The 27389-nt window shown below is 41.3% G+C and overlaps 1 protein-coding gene across 3 annotated transcripts in view; it reads right to left on the bottom strand.

The window, feature by feature from the left end:
* Window positions 1-27389, bottom strand: part of TUSC3 (tumor suppressor candidate 3) — a 716299-nt gene that overhangs the window by 121305 nt on the left and 567605 nt on the right. For all 3 annotated transcript variants that reach the window (XM_075860043.1, XM_075860050.1, XM_075860035.1), the window contains one exon: window positions 16096-16213. In XM_075860043.1, coding sequence (XP_075716158.1) covers window positions 16096-16213 — 118 coding nt within the window. The remainder of the gene's footprint in view (window positions 1-16095; window positions 16214-27389) is intronic.

The following is a 27389-nucleotide window of genomic DNA, read 5'->3' as shown; positions in this document are numbered from 1 at the left end:
GGCTCATTGGGTGCGTTCCTATGAACAGGTCATCTACATTGGATGCTGCACATCATAGTAAATGTGCTACTGCAATATAACCTGGACCTATAAGTAGGTAAGACATATTTAAATTTTAATCTGTACATTTATCAATATTTAGCAATGTATACCCTGTTCAATTGCCACCGTTTGCACATCTGGCAGTTATTCTCCAGTCAGCATGCTAGTGCTTCAGAATTCCATATAAATAGACATAGTGGCGCAATGGTGGGCTTATGGAGTTAGAACTGGATTTGTGTTTTGGGTATACATCACTACTGTTTCATAAAGGACCTGTACTCTCTTCCGATCTATGGCTGTAAAAAAAACCTTCATATATTGTTTCCTTCATTACAACATGGAAATACAAAGCTTTGAAACAGAAATGTCTATTAAATGAATTAGCGGGAGAGCCACAGTACGGTATTTGTCAGCCGCTACAATGTATGCAGGCAAATGTATATTTTTACTTTAATGATAGAAAACCTTGAAAGGCAAGAAATTTAGTTGATATCTGAAGTAAGAGCATTGGAGATTGGGATCTATATTGTTAGAAGAAAAGCTGAATATGAATAAAGTGGGTTCCACGTGGCCCTCATATTATGAAAGCACTGTTATACTATAATACTCTTCCCTCAACAAACTGCAGCACAAAATTGAAAAGAGGAAATCATTAATAAAATACTGAATGACAATAGAGTCAACTGAAGAGAAAAAACTGAAGAGAAAAAAATGTGTTTAAACAGTCAATCCATATTGTACATGCTAGTTTTTAAAGGGATGGTTATATAAACGTTTTTGGCTAGAAAAGCCCACTGAAAATAATTTGATCACAAAGAGTCCCCATGCTGGGACCCCTGTTATATTTTGAATATGTAGGTAAACCTTGCAGAACTTATTCAATTTTCCTGCAGTGCCACTGTAAAGGATCTGCCAGACACAGCTTCTGTGTCGACGCCCGTGGGTAATCAGTCTGCACCTGCTCCTAAGTCTGAGAGAGTGACACGATCTTCTACCAGTCAGGCTGGGAGGCTGAGGAGTGGGAGAGCCTATCACAGCCTGGCCAGACGGAGCTAGCTCACGCTCTCTGTCTATTTATACCTTAATTTCCTGCTCCTCCTTTGCCTGTGATTCTTTTCTGTTTCCTGGCTCTGCTGCTCCTGCTATGATTATTGACCTTGCTTCATTTTTGACCCTGACTACGCTCCTGCTCTGCGATTTGTACCTCGTGCACTCCTGGTTTGACTCGGCTCGTTCACTACTCTTGTTGCTCACTGTGTTGCCGTGGGCAACTGCCCCATTTCCCTTAGCTTCTGTGTACCCTTGTCTGTCGTGCACTTATTGAGCGTAGGGACCGTCGCCCAGTTGTACGCTGTCGCCTAGGACGGGCCGTTGCAAGTAGGCAGGGACTGAGTGGCGGGTAGATTAGGGCTCACCTGTCTGTCTCCCTACCCCGTCATTTACATAATCACAGGCCCATATACCTTTTCTACCCTGGTCCCTGACACAACTATGGACTCCCTTGAGACCCTGGCTCAGCAAATGCAGGGCCTCTCCCTACAGGTCCAAGCCCTAGCTCAGAAGGGCAACCAGCATGACTTTTTTCTCCTTTCGGGAGAGTTGTAGGCTCTATTTCCGTTTAAAGCCCCACTCCTCAGGTTCTGAGAGCCAGCGAGAGGGTATAATTATGTCCCGGCTCCAGGACGGGCCCCAAGAATGGGCCTTCTCCTTGGTTCCTGACGCCCCTGAACTTTCCTCTGTTGATTTTTTTTTTCCGCTCTCGGGCTCATATATGACGAGACTGACAAAACTGCCTATGCCGAGAGTCAGCTGGTGACCTTACGTCAGGGTAAGAGACCCGTTGAGGAGTACTGTTCTGACTTTAGGAAGTGGTGTGTAGCTTCTCGGTGGAATGACCCTGCCTTGAGGTGCCAGTTTACATTGGGTCTGTCGAACGCCCTGAAATACCTGTTAGTTAGCTATCCCTCTTCTGACTCCCTAGATCAGGTTATGGCTTTAGCAGTACGTCTTGACCGACGTCTCAGGGAACGATGACTGGAACGTTTTTGTGCCTTCCCTTCTGACCCCCCCATGATGGCTCCCGAGGCTCCGTTGCTTCATTCTTCCATGGAAAACTCGGATGAACCTATGCAACTCGGGGCCTCCGTCTCTCCCCAACAACGTAGAGAGTTCCGCAGGAAGAATGGTCTCTGCTTCTACTGTGGGGATGACAAGCATCAAGTGAACAACTGTCCTAGGCGTAAGAATAAGCAGCCGGAAGAACTTCCGCGCCTAAGTGACCATTGGGGAGGTCATTTGGACGCACAGTTATTTCCCGTATATATGAAACCTAATAAGATCTTGCTTCCCTTTCAGGTCTCTTTTGAGGGTAGGTCTGCCACCGGCAGTGCCTTCGTGGATTCAGGGTTTTCTGCTAATATTATGTCTGTGGAATTTGCTATGTCTCTAGCTATGCCATTGATTGATTTGCCTAAACCTGTCCCGGTAGTGGGTATCGACTCCACTCCTCTTGCTAATGGTTATTTTACACAGCATACCCCTGTTTTTGAACTCCTTGTTGGCTCCATGCATTTGGAGCAGTGCTCTGTACTGGTGATGCAGGGATTATCGTCCGATTTGGTTTTAGGCCTTCCCTGGTTGCAGATGCATAATCCCACGTTTAACTGGAATACTGGGGATCTTACCAAATGGGGTAATGAATGCATGACGTCATGTTTTTCTGTTAATTTTATCTCTCTCCCTGAGGAGGTGAACACTCTACCTGAGTTTATTCAGGACTTCGCTGATGTTTTTTTCTAAAAAGGCCTCCGAAGTGTTACCTCCTCATAGAGAATTCGATTGCGCAATCGATTTGGTACCAGGAGCTAAGCTCCCTAAGGGTAGGATATTTAATCTCTCTTGTCCCGAACGTGAAGCCATGAGAGAGTATATCAAGGAATGCCTGGAAAAAGGGTTACATTCGCCCCTCTACTTCTCCGGTAGGTGCTGGCTTCTTCTTCGTAGGGAAGAAGGATGGTGGTCTAAAAATATTAAGGCTGATGCACTGTCGCGTAGCTTCATGGCCAGCCCTCCTTCGGAGGAAGATCCTGCATGTGTTTTGCCTCCAGGTATAATCATTTCCTCTGTTGATTCTGACTTAGTCTCCGAAATTGCGGCTGATCAAGGTTCAACAACCGGTTCACTACTCTTGTTGCTCACTGTGTTGCCGTGGGCAACTGCCCCATTTCCCTTAGCTTCTGTGTACCCTTGTCTGTCGTGCACTTATTGAGCGTAGGGACCGTCGCCCAGTTGTACGCCGTCGCCTAGGATGGGCCGCTGCAAGTAGGCAGGGACTGAGTGGCGGGTAGATTAGGGCTCACCTGTCTGTCTCCCTACCCCGTCATTACAGCCACTTTGGGGAAATGAGGCATTACACAGTGATCACTGAAATCAGTGGGCTGCCAGGTCCTCCAAGGACAGTGACACTCTCTGTGACGGCACTCTGCCCTGGCTTATAGATGGAGGTTACAAATGAGGGTTTAAGTAAAATTTACTTTACACTAGCATCAATGGGACCTGATAGATGACAGATTATCAGATATTCCAGGTTGCTAGAAAAGTTTAAAAACAAATGTTTATATAAAATTTTCTACCTCAGCTCCATTTGCGAATAGGAATTTCACTGAACTTTCATTTAAAATTTTGTTCCTTAGCTAAAATCTTAGAAACTGCTACTGTTCTATCAAGAGTTATTAACATTCAGGATTCTGGGAAACCCCAGAAAAGACATAAACTTGAAACAACTGAAAAGAAGATTGAAAGACCTCATTCAAGGCTTCTTAGGGTCTTTAATTATAGATGATTGTTTGATTTTAGGAGAAATAGTCCTAAAGAGACCAGAACTTCTAAATGAAGCAGAAATCCAGGGTTATTCCATGGCTTATCCATGGATAATTTGATTAATTCACCCTCAAGGACTCTCAGTCTTCTGTTTTTTTAACAGAATCGTTGACTCGATTCTTTAGTGGCGCCGTCGCGCCGTGCTGCAGTTGGAAGCTGCGCCCTGCCACCACGTCACTGCCTGGTCCACCTCATTATGTCTGTGCTTCCCCACCGAACTGCTGTTCTGCACTGAACAAAATGATACAGTATGGAACAGCAGTTCCGCGGGGAATAAGGGACTCCTCATATATAGTGATACCGCCCCGCTGTTGATCACACCTCCCTTGCAGATCGCACCACCACCACCCTCCCTTGTCAATTGAATCACACCCCCCTTGTAGATCGCACCACTACCCCCATGCCAATCGCATCACACCCCACTTGTAGATCAAACCACCACTTCCTGCAGCTCACATCACCGCCCCCTTTTGTAGAACGCACCACAGTAGATCCCACTAGGAGCTGAACCCTCGGCCAAAGCGATATCTACAAGGAAGAGGGGGTGCGATCTACATGTGGGGGTGCTATCTGCAAAGGTGTGTGGCACTATCCATCCTCCTTTTTTATTTTTATTTTTTAAATGGCCATGAAAAACAGACAGACACTAATACAAAATGGACATGAAAAACAGACATTTGATCAGTTGTTAATAGCCTTTTTTTTTTTTTAACTGTGGTGTAACTGTAGCCTAAATGTCTATGATGCCTGGAGTCCCGTTCACATGTACCGTGATAAGGCTGGGAAATCCGGCAGACACACGGCCATTTTTCACAATCCAATCACGGTTGTGTGAATGCGGCCTGTAATTTATTAAATACCCCATTGTGGAGCCGGTACTGCACAGGGTCTTGCTCACACTTCAGACACTATAATGTAATCTGTCCCAAGAGTGCCCGCTCGGTGCTAACGGCAAAAAATAAGAAAATCGAGATTAAAATCGAAAATCGCCCAAAGTGTTGAAAAAAATCTAGATTTTATTTTTTGCCAAAATTGCCCACGTCTATCCATGGCATATGCTCTTGGACCTGCAGCTATCTCCAGAATGGAGGTTACCAAACCCCCGCCGAGCAGAAATAGCCTAAAATGAAACATTTGTAAATCTGAGCAGACCAATAAAATACTACACTGCATGTTTCTTAATGTCTATGGGGACTTCTAACTAGTCTGATGATTCCGGTCAGGTGAATCAAAGATTGAGTTGGATTTTTAAGAGTTGGATCCTCATACAGTACCCTGGTCTATGGCCAGCTTTATTCTACCACTGCAGCATATGATGAATAATCTGTCTATTGTACAGTCCAAACACAAGGATGAGTACTGTTCTTTTAAGTTCAGTTCTCTATACACAATACTTACTGCTCTTTCCCCCTTTTATGAAGATCACCATAGGAAACACAATGAAATTTGTTCTGTCAAGAAACTAGTGACATTTCATATTCTTCCTATTCCGAATTCATTGTATGGATCACTAGGAAAACAATTGTTTAGAACAAAAAGTAAAAAAAATATATTTATGTACTATAAGAATCTGAGATAACAGAACTAGGGAGTAGCATCACACATTCTGCTCATATTAGCGCTATTTTAGCACATGCTTTTCTGAGAGAAATGGACTGTATAACGGCTGCATGTTTTTCATCAGTTATCCATTGTCCATTGACAAAGATTGAAAAATACTTTTTATTTTTTCATACATGATGATGCACAACACAGTCTGAGCCTCCTGTTTAGTTCCACTTGGTTGCCACCCAGTAGTGTCCAGAGAAACATTACAATCAAATCCTAATCTCGCGGAAAGCGTAAAACCCACTTTACACTAGTACAGAAGTAGCCATCTTTATCTTGACTCTTAATGCAATAAATTCACAGTGGTAAGAATCTTTAGATTGACTTTTCAATGGCTTTTGTTGTGTGAGATCAAGCTGCATCAAGTTACCAGAGTCAAGATAAACTTGGCTACATCTATATATACTATATGCTGGCCAAACATGTATCTGACACTACAATGGATACTTCAAATAAAGGTAAAGACCTAGAGCTCCACATGGACTGCTCAAATGTATTATGCAAAATAAAGTTGGTATTCCCTTAATGGGGTTGTACCACTAAAAAAAAACAGGAAAGGTGCTAAATGTATTATGGCTGCGGGTCCAACCGCTAGGTTGTCCAGCGATCACAAGAACGAGGATCACGGGTCACACATGCACACTCCCTCTCCATTCATTCTCTATGGGACTGACGGAGATAATAGAGCACTGTACAGTGTGACCACCACTCAACGAGACACTCATTCTGGTGATCGCTGGGGGTCCCAGTGGTCAGACCAGCAGTAATCATATATTTATCACCTATGCTGTGCATAGTTGTAGGGCCGTAAGTAACAGCCGGATAGTCAGAAGAGTCGCAAAATGTAGGACAGTACATTGTATCAAAAAGTGTAATTCAATTTAGTTGTCTGGATGGTGCAGTAGGACCTTAAAGTGTAGCTAAATGTTTAACAAAATGCTGACATGTCATAGTGACTTATCAGAAGTTTTGATTGGTGGGGGTCCGAGCACTGAGACCCCCATCAATCGCTAAAACAAAGCACCTGAAGCGCTTGTGTGAGCACTCAGCCGCTTCGTTCCTGTTCAGCTTTTTCCGGAAAGCGGTTGTATCGGAGTACAGGCTCATAGATTTTATATTGAGTCCGTACTCCGATACATTGATTTCTGGAAAAAGCCGAACAGAAACGAAGCGGCTAAGCGCTCACACGAACGCTTCAGCTGCTTTGTTTTAGCGATTGGTGGAGGTCTCAGTGCTCGGACCCCCACCAATCAGAATGTCTGACATGTCACTATGACATGTCAGAAGTTTGTTAAACGTTTAGCTACACTTTAAATAAGAGAAGAGCAAGTGTAAAAAAAAACAACTCAAAAAGGAGAAAAAGAGAATACCACACTGCACTCTGACCATTACTCTCATTTTAGAAACGTCACGTTTGCGAACTGAATGTATTCTATCATAAGGGGTGGGTTACGACTGTTCCAGTACGTGTGATGAGCACATGTGACGGATGATATGAGAAGAAGAGGTTGTTATATAAAAGGGTTCCATAATATTTATGCTCATTGGCACATTTTAGTAAAGTTCTCTCACAAATGGATTGTGCCGCTTATCTTTTGAATACACTTTCAAATTGCTGTTGGGTTGTTTATTTAACAATCCTAACAATCCGTTTTTGTTAGAAGGGTCCCCTCATAAAAGGATGATCATATGGTGTCCCTCTGCTTGGACTCCAAGCAATTCAGAAATTTCCCTACAGCTCCGTCACAGAGTAAATATAACATTAAATTCCGAATATTTGAAAGCAATGGGCTGTCTGTCTAATGCACGAACCTACCGGATCCTCCAGAGAGAGAGAGTGAGAGAGAGACTATTTTTAGCCACTCTCCTATGTATCTCCATGATAACAGACTACAAACAAACTCTGTGTGTAGTCAGATCCTGCAGTCATGCGGTACTCGAGTTCCTCTCTCTCTTGTTGCTAACCTACAGACAGTAGAAGAGAGCAGATAGAAGGGAGTATGACTGTAGGATTAGACCAAGCACTGCTTTGTTTATAGTCTTTAGCTATGGAGACTCATAGATCAGCAAAGAAGCTGTAAAGGATCTGCCAGGCACAGCTTCGGGGTTAACTCCCAGAACTAATCAGTCAGCACCTGAGAATACATCCCCTGAGACTGACTCCTGCTTCCACCATTCAGGCTGGCAGGCTTAGGAGTGGGAGAACCTATCGTAACCTGGCCAGACTCAGCTAGCTCCCGCCCTCGGTCTATTTAAGCCTGCACTTCCTGTCCCTCGGTGCTTGTGATTCTTTCCTTGTGGTTTCCTGGCCCAGCTACAGCTCCTGCTATTTTTGATCCTGCTCCATACAGACCCTGGCTTACCGACTACTCTTCTGCTTTTCGTTTTGTACCTCGCACACTCCTGGCTTGACTCGGCTCGTTCACCACTCTGCTTGCTCACGATGTTGCCGTGGGCAACGGCCCCTTTTTCTTGCTTGTGTTCCTTTGTATGTTTGTCGTGCACTTACTGAGCGCAGGGACCGCCGCCCAGTTGTACCCCGTCGCCTAGGGCGGGTCGTTGCAAGTAGGCAGGGACAGAGTGGCGGGTAGATTAGGGCTCACTTGTCCGTCTCCCTACCCCCTGCCATTACAGAAGCTGTAGACACAGAATAGTAGCATATGTTTAATAAACACTAATTACAAAGTTGCTTTATTATTTTATTATTGATTCATTGGAGTGATGACTAATATTATTTTATGGCCATTATGATTTGTATTTTTAAGTAAGGGCTACTATGTCCAGTGTTATAAAGTATATGTAGTGTTGGTAATATAGATGGGAACAAATATTATTATTGTATGGGCACTGGTGTTAATTTAACCCTGCATTACTTTTTGGGTACTCTATAGAACTAATTTGCTGTAGCATATTATCTGCGCTACAAATTTTTATTCTCATATATTAATAGACTGGAATTGCCCCTGATCTGATGTTATGGATAATACTTCACTATTGAGCAATCATTTATATTCCCCCTTTCTTTGTTATGTTCTTGTATACTGATGAACAGAATTTTCCACTTATCCTAGAAACCTGATGTGGTATCTGTGGTTGTAAATAGGTCTGCAAATACTTTTTAACTACTCTGTTGTGCAAAAATGATAAATCTCCAGGGAGTAAGAGCGAAATTGTCCATAGTCCTAAGCTACCCTATCTGTGTACAAAGTGGGACAGAGGGGGAGACACTGAGCACAGGGATATATAGTTTTCTATCATTTGATTCAGTAATTTCATGTCAATTTTTTTACTTCTGCCAGGACTCATAGAGAAAGCCTGTGAGTCCTGCTGCCCCAGCCCACACAGAGTGATTGACAGTTCTCCCTATATAAAAGCTCATACAGGAAAAGCTGTCAATAACTGTGTGTGGGCGGGGGAAGAAGGACTCACAGGCTTTCTCTAGGAGTCCTGGCAGCAGTTAAACAGCTTTTTACATGAAAATACTGAATCAAATCAAAACTATATGTTTTCCGAGTATAGCATCTCCCTTGTCATTTTAGTAAGGTCTTTACTATGTTGAGCACTTTAAATACTTTAAAACTGAATCTGTGCAAAGTCTAATTCTGAAACATTGGTCATCTGGTTTAATCTATATTCCATAAAGCAAGTGATTAAGTGCTGCATTGTTTAAATGGTGGTAATCCCAAAGTTCCTCTCCGTAATTATTAACTTATTTTTAATGTATTCCATTTTCAATTTGCTAATCTTGAAAATCCACTCAATTTTTATTCAAGCTTGTAAGACAGATGAAAATTAACTGAGGATGCAAGTAGTACCATGACGCAGTATTCATACTCTTATATGGAGATATAACTTCCAATTGGGATTTCCGAGAATTTGCACATTTTTATGCATATGTATTTTTAAATTTGAATGTTTTTTCTTCTTTTTTTTGTGAGGAAAGGTGATGGGATTTTAATACAGCCCATCACTAGTCGTAACTACAGTTAAACTTTGAGGAAGATGAGATATGGGGATCTGTATCCAGTATCCACCTGTAAACTGGAGGTAATAATGTGGTAACCAATGATGAACAGACACTATTTTTTAGCTAGAGCTAGGGCAAGACAATCACCACTAACCACCTTGTTCCTTTCCTATTACAGGCAAATGGATGCATAGAGAGGGTCTCCATTGTAAAAATCCTACAGAAACAGCTCAGCTTCATGGCACTTGAGTATGACATGGGGGGGGGGGGTAGAGTATAAGGTTTAACTGCAGCTACGTCTCAATGTAATGGTTTGAAAAAAGTGAGGCTTTATGCAGAAGGACGCTGTGTGGAAAGCATGTAGCGGAAGGTTTTTACAATATTTTATTTCTATTATACTACAGAAACGTGGGTATGCAAGTAGTATTTGCCTTTAGGCTGGATTCACAAATGTGGTTTGAAGCAGTTTAAGATGCTGTTTTTTAAGCCAAAGCTAGAAGTGGATACGAAAGGAGGGAAAAGGATAGAGGAAAGATGTGCGAGTTCAGCTTTAAAGGGTTAATAAATTTTACCGCTCAGTTGGTTGCAAGCACAAAGCCTGAAGTGTTCACGGAGAGTTCCCTTCTCCCCCCAGCCTGCATGCAGAAAAGAAAATTCCAACTTCCACCGGTGTGTTTCTCTGTAGTGCTGGTTCTTATAGTTCCAAGAAACAATATAGCAGCGTGCTATACAAGTTCTTACAGTCTCTGATCTATATCTCCAACAAGGGAGAAAAAAAACAGAACGTGCACCACCTTTGGGAAAGTACAAAATTCACATTTTTAATCCATACTTACAAGACAAACAGAATAAAAGGCATATATTAATCTCATGCGTCACGCCAAGTTCTTCAGCCCCATGGGCTCGCTGCTATATTGTTTCATGGAACTATAAGAACCAGCACTACAGAGAAACACTCTGGTGGAAGTTGGAATTATAAATAAAGGCCCCAGGTCTGCCTGTAGTGAATGCCTGCTAGGTCATGCCAGAGGCATATCCTAGCAGATGCCTGTCCGTTTTAAACGGACAGGCATAATACACTGCAATACAAAAGTGTTGCAGTGTATTATAATAGCGATCGAATGATCGCATATTAAAGTCTCCTAGTGGGACTAGTAAAAAAAGTACAAAAAAAGTTTAATAAAGTTAATTAAAAAAAATTGAAAAAAATTAAAAACACACTTTTTCCCCTTACAAACTGCTTTACTATTAAAAAAAACTAAATAAAGTAAAAAAGTTACGCATATTTGGTATCGCCGCGTCCGTAACGACCCCGACTATAAATCGATTACATTATTTAACCCGCACGGTAATTTGTAATTTACCTATTGTTCAAATTTAGTTGTTTTATCCATGCTAATTCTTTGTGAAGTTACTGCCACTAGGTGTCTCCTTTCCTGTAATCTGCTGTCCACCCCCTGTTGTCAAGAAAAGTAAAACTCTGGTTACAGAGTAGAATTGACGGGCTGCAGAAACTGGGGGGGGGGGGGGTCACTTCACTGGCTGCCAATACAAGTCTATGGAGAAGGGAAGTAGAGCAGGAGGAAGGAGCAGAGAGTCAGCAACAGCTACACTGCATACAAGTCTATAGAGAGGGAAGGGGGTGGGAGCAGAGTGAGAAAGACTCAAACAGACGTGCTGAAGCTTCTGGTAACTGTTATATCTTATATCTCACCCTAGTACTGGATTGTCAGCTACACTGCTCATTACTGCTGTATAATCGCCTCTGTGCTGCTGCAGTTTCTATATATATGTGATAGATAGAGATAGGAGAAAAGAAATTCTCCTTTTCTATGTGTGCCGTGTATAGAAGACATGATAGCTGTTAGGCTCCACCCTAGCTCAGAGACAACAGAGAATTAAAGATAGAGCCCGCCGAAGGGAAATCTGCTAAAAAAGTTGCAGAATACAAATCATATAATGGCCAGAAATAGTGTTATCCCTCATGTACACACATATGAAAGCTTTTTCTGAAAAGTCATCTGAAAAGTTAGATATGCTTTAAAGAGGATCTGCCAGTAGTTTAGTAATGCCCAAACTCCTAGCTAATCTAATAGGCGCTGTCACACATAGTGCTAGTGAAAATTGTGTCCCAAAACGTTTATTATTTTAAAAGTTATGAGCTTCTTTCTAAATATTCAAATGAGGCTATACTAGACAAGTGGGTGTCAACACCAGTGATTCTCCTGAGGTGGAGCCACCCCACAGCCTCTGACCCTGTCCTATCAGCATGAAGCTGCTTCACACACAGTATGAGAGACTGAGGCTGGAGGGAAGGGGGATCACTTCAAATAGCCATAGCTCCGGCTGTGAACCACCTAAAACAGTGGTTCTGGTGGCATGAGAGATACTAATCTTTCATATGCCACCAGGATCGCAGTTCCAGATGTGAAACAACAGGAGGTGTCAGTAGTTGAAAACACAGTCTGGAATGGAAGCTGTACACTATATGAACAGACTTTGTTGCTGGTCAGGGAAGAGAACTGTATGAGGCGGATTGGACAGCATCATACAGAAAACATTACACCGCCCAAAAAGAAAGAGTAACCTCCCATTTGGCAAGTATAGCCAAATTAGCAGATTTAGAAAAATGCTCATAACTTTGCAGATAATAAATGTTTTTGAAATAAAAAATTGCACTGTAATTCTCAGCATCACAGCACCTATTAGATTAGTTAGGAGATAGGGAATTAATAAACTAGTGACAGATCCTCTTTAAATTCCACAGTATATTGTAGTTCTGTTCTGGAAACAAATGCCAGATTATCAGATGAAATTATTAGAGGAAATTTCCTGTATAACCTAAAAGGGCTGATATGCCAGTTTGTGCAGCTAATGCCCATTGAGACTGCATGGTTTGAGCTGCATCATTAAATTGCAGAATACTTTATGAAGATTAGGGCCGCGGATGAAGTATTCACTTAATTAACCAACTAAAGCACCACTTATAATGTTCTATGTAATATATCTAACATTCATTTAGGAAGTTATTTCATTTTACTAGTGCTAAACTAATATTTATGGAGGAGCAAAGGAATTTATTTGATAACAGATGGTCTTCTTTACCGAAAGGTGTGAATTATGTTAATGCACAATAGTAACATAAAAACTGCATCTGCTCTTTTCTTCCCAAATTGTGTCTCTCTAGAAAATGCATTTGGTATCTTAACAGAGTGAACTGAAGTAAGCATATGGCCGATACCTATAAAGTCATTTCACGAAAGGACTTACTGCAAACAAAACATTTCTATCTAATGTATCCTGAAAAGTGCATGACATTTCATTTTGTTCAGGGTGAGAAATCTGACGTTTTTATTATCTTTTTTTGTGTCCAAAAATGATTTATGAGGACATAAAACAAAAAAAGAACATTTTCTTTAAAATGTCAACATGTATATATGAATACATTTAGTTACCTGCAGTTTAACATGTTTCTAACAAAGTCCATTTACAGAGGTCAGGGTAACAACACAGTGATGGTGGTGTCGCAGATATTACTTGGCTATGATCAAATACATCAAAGCCTATTGTAACTACAAACAGTATACTGTGCACATTTCTTTAATCCCGCATCAACTGGACCTGATAAATGGATCATCAAATATTCTGGATTACTAGACCGGCTCTGTTCACACTACGATCGATGTGCACGTTTATAGTGTGCAGCGGAACGTGTGCACTAAATGTATGCAACTGTATGCCTATACAATTGCATACATCTACTATGCAGTACAGATGAAAAAAAGGCCCAAGTACGCGGCCCAAATGTATGCCTTAAGGACACTATTTGCCACTATTACCCAGCTTTCCCGATGAGCTTATAGCCTTAGGGCAGTGTGAACAGAGCCTTATAGAGAGGTATACAAAATGTATGGTAGAGAACCTCAAGAAAGACAGGATCACATGGTGCCTCTTGGCATACTAGGGCAGGAGAGGCTGCACTTAGAATACAGCGCACATTGTTATACGGTGCCCCAACCCCACATTCGAGTTGCCGCTCAGTGGGTGAAAGAGCACCCACTGCACCACTTGTAGATTCTCTTTATAATGTGACGACACAATCAAGTTAGTCGTCTCATAAGTGGCTTAACTTCTGTTTAGTCCTCTGCTTCTTGTCTTGCGAAATACCAGATAATTTAGTGTCCTACACAATACTGAATTGTGTACTATCTGAAGTTCTGGACTATCGGATACAATTTTTCCATTTTGCTGTATATAATTCGAACACAAAACACTGGAAGAATTTTTAGTCATTACACACACAACTAATAAATAAAAAAACATGAAACTATGTCCGTGGTCTATCTAAATGCTGTAGTTATTTAACATAATATGTGTTACAACAGGAAAATGCAGATAAAAAAAACACAATTAAAAAGTGAATACTAATAAATGTTCTTTTAAAGCACCCTGTGTCAAATCATCACAGCCTGCCAGCTCCTGCTGCTACAAATCCGCATACAGTATGCAGACACGTTATAGACTCTAATAGCGCTGTACAGCAAAGATCTGTGTGCAGGAGATAGAGCAGCAGGAACCCGCATTCTGCGATGGTTTCACTAAGTATGCTGCAGGGGGCCAGGAAGATCTTCGCTTGCAACTTACAAATGAAGAAGTAATTAATCAAGTACCTGGCAGACTTGTAAGTATCGCCTGACTTTACTTGAAACTAAAAACAAACCTCAAAATCATTCAGGGGCCAAATATAGCATAATCTTATTAGGGCTTGTCCACACGCTGCGGAGTTGCAGCGTTTTTTTCATCCGGAAATTTGGATGAAAAATACGCAGCAAAATACAGTGGCAGCAAATCCCATCCACATGCTGCACAAAAATTCAGAGCAGAAATTGACCTGCGTGGCACATTTTTCGGACCGCGGCATGTTAATTCCTGCTGCGGAAAGTGGCCAGAGTTGGTGCGTTTTTCAGAGATGTCACCAATTCCTTGCATTGTGAAAAACGCCGCAAAATACACACCATTTTCTGCCGGAAAAATTGCAGGAAATGGTGAGTTTTTGCCGCAGCGGAAAATCTGTGACTGTCAATGGAATTGCTGCACAAATTTTCAAAAACAATTCCGTTGTGTGTGGACAAGACCTTACAGTAGAAATCTGTTTTCCCCTAAATATTAAGTAGGTAATTTTCAAATATACTTCTTAAAGGGGTTTTCCTAGATTTAAAATGCATGGTCTATCCTTAACTGAACAATTAACTACAGGACCGCAAGGATAACCAAAAAACAAAAGGGCTGTGCCCACTCTTTTCCATGCAGCTTTGCCTGGTACCGCAACTCACTTAAATGCAGCGGACCCTCATTACCAGATATTGCTGCATACACGTGGCCTGCGCTGTGTCCGGATCTGCAATAATGGGGCTGCGATGCTTCAACAAATGGTGCTACCCCATAGTTCTGCTGACTGATGGGGTCCTAAGGTAGATACCTCTGCTGATCATATATTGATGGCCTATCCTACTACCGATCTATACTTCTAAAACGGATAGCATTATGTAGTTAGAGCGGCAGGCTCAGTATAGATGCATAAATCGCCTAAAACATAATAATACAAAACAATAAATCTACTGTGAAGCTATAGTAGGAGAATATTCCATTAATAATATCTAATGAAATGTGACAGTCTCTTTATGAATGTATAGATGTAAACATCTAGATATCACTAAACCAGGTATGGATAGGGCGCCACACATACTGATATTTACCATCACCTCTGGACTTGACAGACCTTTTATTACCCTATGGACGGAAATCCAACTACTTATGTGACATTTTCATATAACTTTTATCTTATGTTTTATCTGACTCCAAACTACATCTTTTATCCTGGAAAGACAAAAAAAATGCTTCATACAATATATGGGCAGGAGATATGTTGTGCGATTTCCTGAAATTCAATTTTTTTTTCGAGTCTTTTGATTCGTACTTTATGCATTTGGGTTTTAAAATTTTACTAGTATAAATACTTATTTTGGAAAAAAAGTAACAGATTTGAATAAAGTATTATGGCGTATTAACAAGAGGATCATACATCAAATTATTATTTCTATAATTACAGCAAGATTCGGACAATCTGGCATACTTAAAACTGAAGTGATATAAATGTATCAAAATTTTTAGAGTATTTCTGGACTTCGGGGTTGTCCAGGATTAGAAAAACATGGCTGCTTTCTTCAAAAAATTGCATCACACCTTTTTTCCACAGGTTGTATGTGGTATTGCAGCTCAGCCTCATTCACGTCAATGAAGCTGGGCTGCAATATTAGACACAACCCATGGACAGGTGAGGCACTGTTTTTGGGAGAAAACAGACATGTTTCCTAATCTGGGACAATTTATTTATCCTCGATAGTATCAGATTCCACATTAATGCCATTTTACAGTCTTACCTTTAAAGTGTTAGTCTTTCAAATTGCCCAATAGACAGTTCTCATCCAAAGGTTAATAACATCTATTTTTGAATATTTTTATAGATGCAATAAAAAAAAAAACAACAACTTTAAATATGATTTATAAATGTAGATATGGAAAAAGTACTGATTATCTACCTGTTGGAAAACATCTGCTCCTTCATCATAGTCCACAATGGTGAAGAAAAGTTTGTTGGAAAATGCAGAAGAATATCGCCAAGAATTTGCAAGAACTTGATACTCCTCATTAGCTTGCCTGCCAAAGAAAATTATGGGTTCAGAATTACAAAACATATATAATCCAAGTGCGAATAGTGGCCATGAATATTACATTTACAATTCAAACCAACTACAGGACTTATTTTAAAGGACTTCTCCACAGGTTTAACATAGCCGAAAAAACTTTGCAACAATTTTTTTGTTGTAAACACATTGAAAAATACACTATTCCGGCTGAATGACAATTTTTTAAAGCCCCTGCTCCCCACCAACTGTGTTGGAGAAAGCAGACGGGGTTTCAGGAAAGTTTCCGAAAACAACTCCAAGTCGGACATAGTGTTTTTAGCTCATGTACTGTATCAGTCAGGGAGGTTTCAGTGGAAAAGCTAGGCAACCTTCCCTAATCTCAGTCATTAGCAAAGCTTTTAATGGTGCAACAGTAACAACTGACATTTCTTATAATACATACACCGAAGGAGATTTACTGCCAGAAATGTACCAGAGTTGTGGTATATATTGCTCCAAAAAAAGAGGTATACATGAGTGCGCCAAAGTTTTAAAAAGGGTTTAGAAAAGGCAGCCTAGCTAAGGGGAGTCAAAATGTCCTAGATTTACTAATGATGTGTACCATAATTTTATAAGCATGAGAAATTGATGTAAAGTACTCCAAAAGGTGGCAAAAGAAAGAGAAAAGTGTCTAAATTTTGAACATTGTGATGAATTTGGTGCAGTTTCTGCCTACCTGGTTACATTTTATGCTGTCTAAATTTAGTATAGAATTAATAAATCTGCATTTTTAAAGAAGTATGGACACGCAGGTCTTGATGCTTTTTGGTTAGATTTAGGACTAAATAGATTTCTTCAGTAAACTCAGAAATGTATGAGATGCCCATGTTGATGTTCACCTGTTTTTATAGAATTTAATTAAGAGAATTTTCTATAAATTAGAATATAACATCTCAAATTCTTTTGGAATAGCTACCACCTCCTAATATTCATTTTGGTTTTTGGTAGATTTTTGGCGTTCTGGAACCAAATACGAATAATGTATGTGGTTAGACAGCTTGATAATAATATTTGTATCGAGTCTATCTCAGATTTTCTTCTGCTATCAAAGTTCAATGCTTGATGTATGGTCTCTATTTGATTCTGTTTACCGTCTCGGGGTTGCATTTATCATGCCTATTTTAATTTACAAAAATGCAGCATATTTATCCACAAATGAATCTGTACTTGTGCAATCATTCAGTTGATCTAATTGGCTACAGGCTGTTTAATACCCAAACATTCCCACCCAAATACAGAGGCTGGTAGAAATACAAGTAGAAGCTTGGTACAGTACACTAAAAACCAGCCAGCTCTTCAGACCCAGCGAAAAGTTTACCTGTCTTTATGATACTCTATATAAGGCAAACACACACAGTTTAGTTATCCTTTAGAGACTAATATACAGTAATCATGTCTTTATTTAATGAATAAAAGAAACCCAAAGAAAAAAAGCAACAATTTTAATAATGATATTGCATTTTATTCCTGAAAGAAAATTTAATTTGAGGGATAGTAACTAGGAATGCAGTTAAGCCCCTTAGGGCAAAATCCAAATTTTGAACATTCTGAAAGCTAGGTTATATATGACAACCGACAGCAATGGGCCTTTTGGGAGAGATAATGGGCCTATTTTTCAAGGTAAAAAGAGATTATGAAATAAAAAAGTAAAGAGATCCAAAAGTGAACTGAAATTAAGCTGTTTGTTCAAGGCAACTTCCTAATAGGATTTTCTGTGCTGAATATTTTTATGCCAAAGCCTGGCAAGGTCAGTATAAGTATGCTATAGTAGCTAAAAGTTAACAAAAATAGAAAGTTATATACTGTATATTTATTCTGTATAATATATTGTGTGTGTATATATATATATGCTGGACTTCTACTTTTCATCAAAATTTTAGACTACCCAGAGATCAGATATTAAAATCTACTTTGTGACACAGGTGCCAGAGCTTTCAACCTTATAATCTCGACCGATATGATGTACAACACAGACAGAATGCATGCAAATGGAACATTAAAGGCTATGGATACCTTTGACATAGAAAAAAAAAAAGATTTTTACATATATTTCTCACGTGGACGTGTCCCTCCCAGTAAGTAATACATTTTGGATGTGAGCTTTGTGATCCAGGAAGCTGCGGTCTTCACTAACTCTTGTGTATCAGCAGAGCTTTATTCCTGTACTGCTTTCCCTTTCTACCGTCCACGATGGATCTTTTCTTCTTTGTGCTGACAGAGACTGATCCTGAGAAGCGCGTGATCCCCCCTCCCTCCCCATGGACAGCGTGCACGGGGTTCTCTCCTTTATTACTATACTGATGGCATGTGTGATCACCCACTCTGATACAGTTCCGCCTGTATGATCTGCCCTTTCAGTAGACTTGAATGCGCTGATCTGCCATGTGCAGACAGAGCCGACACAGCCAGGAGCTGTTCTGTCGGATCTTAGAAACATCAGACGACCAGGTAGGTTATGCTGGAGCTACACAATAGTAGGATATTTTTAATGAAGAATATATAAAGTTGCCTAATTTTGAATTTAGGAAGCTAATGAACAATTTAAAAAAAAATCTGTGGAAAGGTGTTAATGGCCTTAAAAGCTCAAAATAGGTAAAAAAAAAAAAAAAAAAAAAAAAAAGGTAAAACCAAAACAGACCATATTTATCATTCTCTAAAACGTTACATAATGTAGTCTAAGGCTGTGCTCACACAGAGTTTTTTTGCAGGAGGAAAATTCTGCTTCCAAATTCCGTTTGGGATTTTGAGGCAGATTTTGTCGCTCCTACACGTCGTTTGCCGCGATTTTCGCTGTGTTTTTCGCCCGTGGCCATTGAGTGCTACGGACAAAAAACTCTGCGAGATACTCTCTCTCTGCCTCCCATTGATGTCAATGGGAGGTCAGAGGCGTGAACGCGCGAAGATAGGGCATGTTCCTTCTTTCTCCCGTGAGACGGTTTTACCGCTCGCAGGAGAAAACCGCCCCCGCCTCCCATTGAAATCAATGGGAGGCATTTTCTGCCGGTTTTTGACGAGTTTCCGCTCCGAAAAGCTCGTCAAAATACTCTGGGTGAACAGGCCCTAACAGGTAATCTGAAAAACAGGGGTCCATGACCTTGTCCTCTCCATCATAGGCTGAGGACCAGCAATATGCAAGACAACTTGACAGGTTTGTCTAGTATTAGAAAAAAGGGTCTGCTTTTTTCCCAGAAACAGAGCCACTCGTGAGCAAGTGTTGTGTCTAGCATTGCAGCTCATGCCCACTCACCCCAATGGGAATGAGGTGCAATACCAAACACAGCCCATTGACAAGTGTGGTGCCGTTTATGGAAAGAAAGCAGACCCCATTTTCTAATCATGGACAACCCCTTGCCCTGCATATTCTCCCAAATGCATCTAAAAAATAGCTGGACTCTAGTACACACCCTTTAGCTTGCGATATGAAACAAAGCAGAATGAAGGAAGAAAAGGTGATCATAAAAAGCATGGCTACTATTTTTTGCTTTGTGATCTCTCTAACTGCAATATTCACTGCTAGTCAGCAAGACACTGAACGACGTTGTTGACTGCTAAATTAAATAGGTGGTCTTTGCATGTGCCCGGTTAGAAAATGTAGAGATATTGTCAGCATATTCATCATAGCAAATATCCTTGCAGATGTTCTTATTAAGGTTCTCTGACCTATTTAGCTATGCTCATATTAACAGGCATGTTGATTGTGATCAATAAACCAAGAACATTTTTCATTGAAACCTCTTTGCCTTGTATCTATTCTAGCCATGCCAGGTTCAGCTGTCATTCTTAGTTACATGTCATAGTTTGTAGCTGGCTTGAAAATTTACTTGAACAACAGGAACAGAGGAATGTGGTCGTTACATTATACGCTAGATGGTCCTCTGTTTTAGTAGTATAACCCAAGTTCAGTGCTGAGATCATTGTTGTTCAAACTTGTTTATGTACAGTGCCCTGAAATTAATAGCGCTTAAAAAAAATAAATAAAAATTACATATATATAATAAAATTATATTAGTCCTTTGATTAACCCCTTCACGACTGCAATACGGCTATATACGTTCCAATTGCCGATGCCCCGTGCAGTTGACACGTGTATAAACGTTGACAGCCTTGAACGGGGTTTAATGAGTGCAGTGGTACTTCAGTGTGAGCAGCACTGCACTCTCATGTCTGCCCGGACTACACGCCCCACTGTAGATAGAGCAAAACCTCCTGCAGATAGAGCTACCTAAGCTAAATCTTGGAGCAGAATCCCCGGCAAGCTCTATGGCTGGGGATTCCCCTCCCAGAGGGAGCCTCCGACGTCTCTCCATCCCCTCTGTAAATAGTGCCCCCCTGGAGATAGCGCCACCTAATCTCCCAGTAGGAGCGGAATCCCCGGTGTCAAACCGCTCTGTGTCGGGGATTCGGCTTCTTGAGAGAGCCCCTGACGTCACTGTCCACCGTCAGGGGGTCTCTCTAGGAGCAAAATCCCCGGCCAACACTTTGACCGAGGATTCCGCTACTGAAGAAGCCCTTGGCGTCACTATCCATATAGTCTCTTGGTTTTTTTCCTATCACTCTGACCGCTCGTTCAATGTGTCATTTGATGGTTCTACTTCTTCTCCTTTTCCACTTGCTATCGGGGTTCCCCTGGGTTCAGTCCTAGGTCCGCTTCTGTTTTCTCCCTACACAGCCCCTATTGGAGAAACCATCAGCAGATCTGGCTTCCAGTACCATATCTACGCTGATGATACCCAACTATATACCTCTTCCCATTAAATCACCCCTGCCCTAAAACAAAACACCAGCGATTGTCCATCTGCAGTCTCTAACATCATGTCCTCTCTTTATCTGAAACTGAATCTTTCTAAAATGGAGTTCTTTGTTTTCCCACCATCTACTAACCTACCCAAACCTGATTTCTCCATCTCAGTGTTTGGCACTACCATAACTCCTAGGCAGCATGCCCGCTGTCTTGGGGTTATTTTTGACTCAGATCTTTCCTTTACTTCACACATTCAATCACTTTCACTCTCCTGTCACTTACACCATAAAAACCATCTCCAGAATACGCCCTTTTCTTACTGTGGAAACAGCCAAAACTCTGATTGTCGCTCCGATTCACTCTCGTCTTGATTACAGTTACTCATTACTAATCGGTCTCCCCCCCCCCCACTAAACTCTGCCCTTTCCAATCTATCCTTAATTCAGCAGCCAGGCTAATCTTTCTGACAACCGCTATACCAACGCCTCTACCCTCTGCCAGTCACTGCACTGGTTGCCCATGCTCTTCAGAATTGAATTCAAACTTATTACTCTCACCCACAAAGCTCTCCACAGCGCTGCTCCTCCTTACATCTCCTCCCTCATCTCTGTTTACCACCATACTCGCGCGTTACGTTCTGCGAACGACCTCTGATTAATATCCACCATAATCCGAACCTCCCACTCCTGTCTCCAAGATTTTTCTCATGCTGCACCATATACCATATTTGGGCACTACCTACAGGGAACACTGTGGCACTATCTACATGGGCACTGTGTGTGGCACTATATGGGCACTATCTACAGTGGGAACTGTGGCACTATGTGAGCACTGTGGCCCTATTTACAGTGAGCACTATCTATGTGGGCACTGGCACTATCTACAGTGGGCAATGTGGCACTATCCACAGTGGTATTGCGTCACTATCTACATGGGCACTGTGGTGTTTTTAGGTGACTGCGACAGGGGGGATGGTGCAATCTGTAGGGGTGGCACTTTCTGAAGGGGGTGGCACTATCTGCAGGGGGTGGTGCTAACTGCAGGGGGTGGCACTATCTACAGGGGGTGTGGTGCTGTCTACAGAGGGTGCTATATACAGGGGGTGTGGCACTATTTGGGCACTACCTACAGGGAACACTGTGGCACTGTCTACATGGGCACTGTGTGTGGCACTATATGGGCACTATCTACAGTGGGAACAGTGGCACTATGTGAGCACTGTGGCCCTATTTACAGTGGGCACTATCTATGTGGGCACTGGCACTATCTACAGTGGGCAATGTGGCACTATCCACAGCGGTATTGCGTCACTATCTACATGGGCACTGTGGTGTTTTTAGGTGACTGCGACAAAAAAAACCCTAACGAATAACGTCCATGAAAAATGGGTGGCAAATGTCGGTGAAAAACAGTGAGACAGTTGGGAAACAGATTAAAATTTTGAGACACATTGACGCAAAACAGCCATGAAAAACTGACTGTTGATCCGTTGTTAACTGCCCTTTTTTTCACGTCGTGTGAATATAGCCTTATAGCCCTCTTATCCGCTCACAGCGATAGATAGATAGATAGATAGATAGATAGATAGATAGATAGATAGATAGATAGATAGATAGATAGATAGATATACATATAAAAATTAAAAAAAATGTTTTTTTTTCACATTAAACTAATCTACAAAATGAGAGCCTCATAAGTCTTTTAAAAACCAAAGTAAAAATGGTTGCGATATTCAAAGCGGTTGAAAATATATTGTCGTTTAAAGAAGTGCATGTCAGAAATGGAAACTTTGACCTGGACACGGGGGTATCAAGGGTTAAAAGATAAAATAATGTATTTGAGCGTCCCTTTGGCTAATGGCTTTCAATGTGGATAAATGCAAACTTAAGCATCTGGGGACTAGAGCTGTATTCTCTGTACATCCTGTGGGGGATATAACTGGGAGAACTACTTGTGGAGAAGAATCTGGGTGTACTTGTAAATTATCGACTAAATAACAGCTTGCGGTGTTAATCAGCTGGTACTAAGGATAGCAGGAAACGGTCATGTATTAAAATTGCTTGAAATGTAAAAGAAGAAAAAAAATGGGTGCTCAACATGGTTGGTTGCATGTTCTGAGTGCTCCCAGACGAAGATAGCTAATCCTTAACATCCTGGACTAATCCTGCTCCCAAGCCTTGCAATTGATAGTGGGAAAAATGCCTGACCGGTCCGGAGATGCTAAGAGGGCCATTTTACTCCACGGCCTGCATCTCTGCTCCTCTACCAGGCACAAATAAGGTGATATGGTATTCACCCGCCTCTTCTGGGATATATCGGCTGCCCCACACACCTGTACAGGTGCTACTCGGTCGTCAGAGCTTTACTGCACCTGCTTTTCCTACTTCCGACTTACTGCCTGCCAGCATGGACTCACAGAACAAAGGGTGAGTGCCTGTGATCCCAGGCTTTGACTGGCTCCCCTGTGCCTGTCTAACAACGAATTTTATCCAGCATTACTAGTACCTGCGCTTAGATGGCTGCCTTTGCCTGCTGCCTCTATGTACAGTTAAAGTGGTGTCATTTTTCATTTAGCCTATGCCATCGTCAACTCAAATCCCTTCACCAGAAATACATCAGAGAGTTGCAGAGAAAGTAGGGCTCATCTGCATTAGTCATACACAGCAGGGACGCTCGTATAATTGCTTTTAGTTTCCCCTTCTTTTAGCTCCCAACAGGATGGGGAAGCATGGCCTGAGTACTGCTGTGGACCGACTTTAGGAATATGCCAAGGACAGTCAAGATGGCACCTGCTCCCTTCTGCCTCAGAGAACTCCTGTAGCCAGAGTATCGACTCAACAGGCCGCAGAACCTGATTTGCCATCAGAGGATGCTGAGCCCACGCTCAAACACGTCTCCGAACAAGTACTGGCTGCTATGGCTGCATGTAAGTCATCCCTGACAGGAGAAAATTAAGTGAAAGTGGATGTGGGTCTGCTGAGACTAGATATGAAAACACTGAGGAAGTGGGTAGACCAGAGTGAAAGTCAGGTTTTCAAATTAGAGGACTGCAGTGCAGTTGTCCCCTCTGTCCTGTCAATACTCACTAAACGTGCTGAATTTCTTCAACAAAATTTAGAACATCAAAATATTATTAGAATCACAGGTGTGTTGGACTGCACAGCGGGGCCGAATCCTGATAATTTTGTGGACTTTTGTTTCCTAATGCATCTTACCCAACCGCATTTGCTGTTGAGAGGGTGCACCGAATCCCTGCCAGTCCTCCTCCTCCTCCTCCAGGTGCCCGTCCACATCCGCTATTGGCCCACTTATCCAACTCTAAGAACTGGGTTAAGGCCTTACAATATGAATAAGGGACAAATGCTTTGAAAAAGCTCTGATATCTATATTTCCAGATTACTCCCTGGAATTAAAATGGCAGAGAGCCACCTTTGCTCATATAAAACACTTCTCAGAGAACAAAATATTCCATATTCTATGGCTTATTCCACCCGATTGGTGGAAGATAATGGTGATTATCTTCACGTCGCCAAAAGATGCCAATGACTGACTTGAGCAGAGACAAAGTACATCTCGGCACTGAACTCTTGAAATAACCCTGATATTCGTAATCCAATCTGAACTCATATGTTCTCTGAACTTAAAACATTTATCCATAGGATATCCAGTCATTCATTAGGCTTGGATACCTAATCCACAGGGCATAGCTGGACTCTGGACAATCAAGTAAGTGCCCGTGGGACTTGTTCGCTATAGTGGGCTGCCGCTTTACCCTTTTGAGCCACATAAAAGTCCTGGCTTCTTCTTACAGTTTCTAACTACATGCTCATGTTCAACTATCCATCTTTCATTGCAGTTACTCTACACTGTATAAGCCCTGTCGGTGACATTCAATTTCTAAATGTTTGCAGTGAGAATGTAAATAATAATTCTGCTCTTTTTGTTTCATATATTGTCAGGAAAATGGGTACATTCTGTGGGGGATTATGACTGTAGTGCTTGTTAAACTGTTTTCTCATTAGTCATTCTGTATGGCTTACTTTTGTGTTTTCTCTTGAAACCTTAGAGTACTTGGCTCACGTAGTAAACTAGTACGAATATTCTCCCTTGTACATAGGAATTATTCTCACATAATATGCCTGCAAGTGACGCATTTTAGCAAAGATACCACTCAGCGTCTTCATAAATCATAGATTCAGTGGATCAGGCACTCCTGTCAAACTTATTTTTCAACAGGCGTCTCTTTGATGGTACACCGCCCAGTCAGGTGGGAGGAAATATCTACCAATGTTGACCCTGAAGGCCGCTATGTCTATTCTGCTCTACTACTGATAACATTTATTGCATCCCCTTTGTTATACAATAATATGGATCCATCTCCCCCAACCCCCATCCCCTGCAGCTGTACTTGGTGGTTGCTTTTGTAGCTCAACACACAGCCACCAAACTATTAAGTATGGGTGACCTACAGTTCTGTGAAAAAGTTTTTGCCCTCTTAACAATTTCTTCTATTTGTTTATATTTGTCACACTTTAATGTTTCTAATCATCAAACTACTTTTAACCCCTTCAGAACGAAGGAATTTTTTGATTTTCGTCTTTCACTCCCCGCATTCCAAGAGCCATAACTTTTTTATTTTTCCGTCAATAGAGTGGTGTGAGGGCTTATTTTTTGCGGGAGGAGTTGTAGTTTCTTTTGATACCATTTAGGTTCACACGGTAGCCTCCATTACGGCTGAAATTACGGAGCTGTCTTCAGGAGAAATCAGCTCCGGCATTTCAGACGTAATGACAAGTGCAGGCGCTTTTCGCTGCATCCATTACAGACGTAATTGGAGCTGTTTTTCCATGGTGTCAATGGAAAATGGCTCCAATTACGTCTCAAGAAGTGACAGGCACTTCTTTGACGCGGGCGTCTTTTTTACGCGCCGTCATTTGACAGCGTCGCGTAAAAAAAATGACCGTCGGCACAGAACATCGTAACCCCATTCTAATGAATGGGCAGATGTTTGCCGACGCTTTGGAGCCGTATTCTCGGACATAATTCGAGGGTAAAACGCCCGAATTACGTCCGTAAATAGGGTGTGTGAACCCAGCCTTATAGATCCATATAATGTACTGGGAAACTGAAAAAAATTATTTGCCGGCTGAAGTTGGAATAAACTGATTGCTCAATTGATTTTTGAGTTTCGTTTTTATGGCTTTCACCGTGCGGTAAAAACGACAACTTATCTTTACTCTGTCGCTCAATACAATTACAGTGATACCAAATTTATATATATTTTTTTATATTTTACTACTTTTATTGATAATAAACTCTTTGTTAAAAAAAAAATGTTTTGTGTCGCCACATTCTGAGAGCCATAACTTTTTTTTTTTTTTCACTGATTGAGCGGTGCGAGGGCTTATTTTCTGCGGGACGAGCTGTAGGTTTAATCGGTACCATTTTTTTGGAACAGAACTTTTTGATCACTTTTTATAAAAAATGTTTGAGAGCTAAGTTGACCAAAAAACAGAGATTTTGGCGGTTTACATTTTTTACGGCATTCACCGTGCGCGTTAAATAACGCTATATTGTAATAGTTCAGACTTTTACGGACGCAGCGATACCAATTTTGGTATTAAGGACGCAGTTGGCGTCAGAAACGCGTAGGCACCGCCCACACTGCTAAACCCTCTATTGTACTTTGGAAATACCCGTACTCACTATTTTTGTTGTTTTTAACTTTGTTGAAAATAAAACTTGGAAGAAGCTTCCTATTTTAACAGACCCAAAGGACTGAGCGCTGGATTCAATCCTTACTTTTCTGTCTATGCTTATACGTGTACAGGACACGAGGACCCGTGCACGAACGATACAACACATCCGTGATAAGGTGAGCTGGAGGAAAGCTCCCACTGTTTATACTTTTGAAATTACTTTAGGGGAGAATGGGAAACTAGGTGTTTTTGAACTTGATGAGCTGTCGGAGGGGGCTGCCAGCCTCTTTTCAATGCCTCAAATGCTGCCGTCGCAATTGACTGCAGCATTTGAGGGGTTAAACAGCAATCACTGCTCCCAGCTGTTAGTCCCGGGTGTCTGCTGTTCAGACCTATGTGAAAAAGCTATTGCCCCCTTAGCTACTAAATCAACCAGTTAACCAAATTCACTAGCCACAACCAGGTAAAATGACTGCCATACCTGTTGAAACTAAATTTTTTTTAGTTAAACTGTTAGTATATAAATGATTACACTTTGTTCTAATTTTTTAAATTTTTTCACAAGTCAGGAAATATTATAAATTAGATTCTAATTTATAACATTTCCATGTGCTGGTCACTAGAGGGAGCAATTCCCAAAATTGCAGCATTGGCATGTGGTAAAGCAACCTCATTGCTTTATGCTGCAAAATTGGAGAAGACACACT

Source organism: Rhinoderma darwinii, chromosome 1, assembly GCF_050947455.1.
Source record: "Rhinoderma darwinii isolate aRhiDar2 chromosome 1, aRhiDar2.hap1, whole genome shotgun sequence".
NCBI lineage: Eukaryota > Metazoa > Chordata > Amphibia > Anura > Rhinodermatidae > Rhinoderma > Rhinoderma darwinii.
This window is presented reverse-complemented; position numbering and strand designations above follow the sequence as displayed.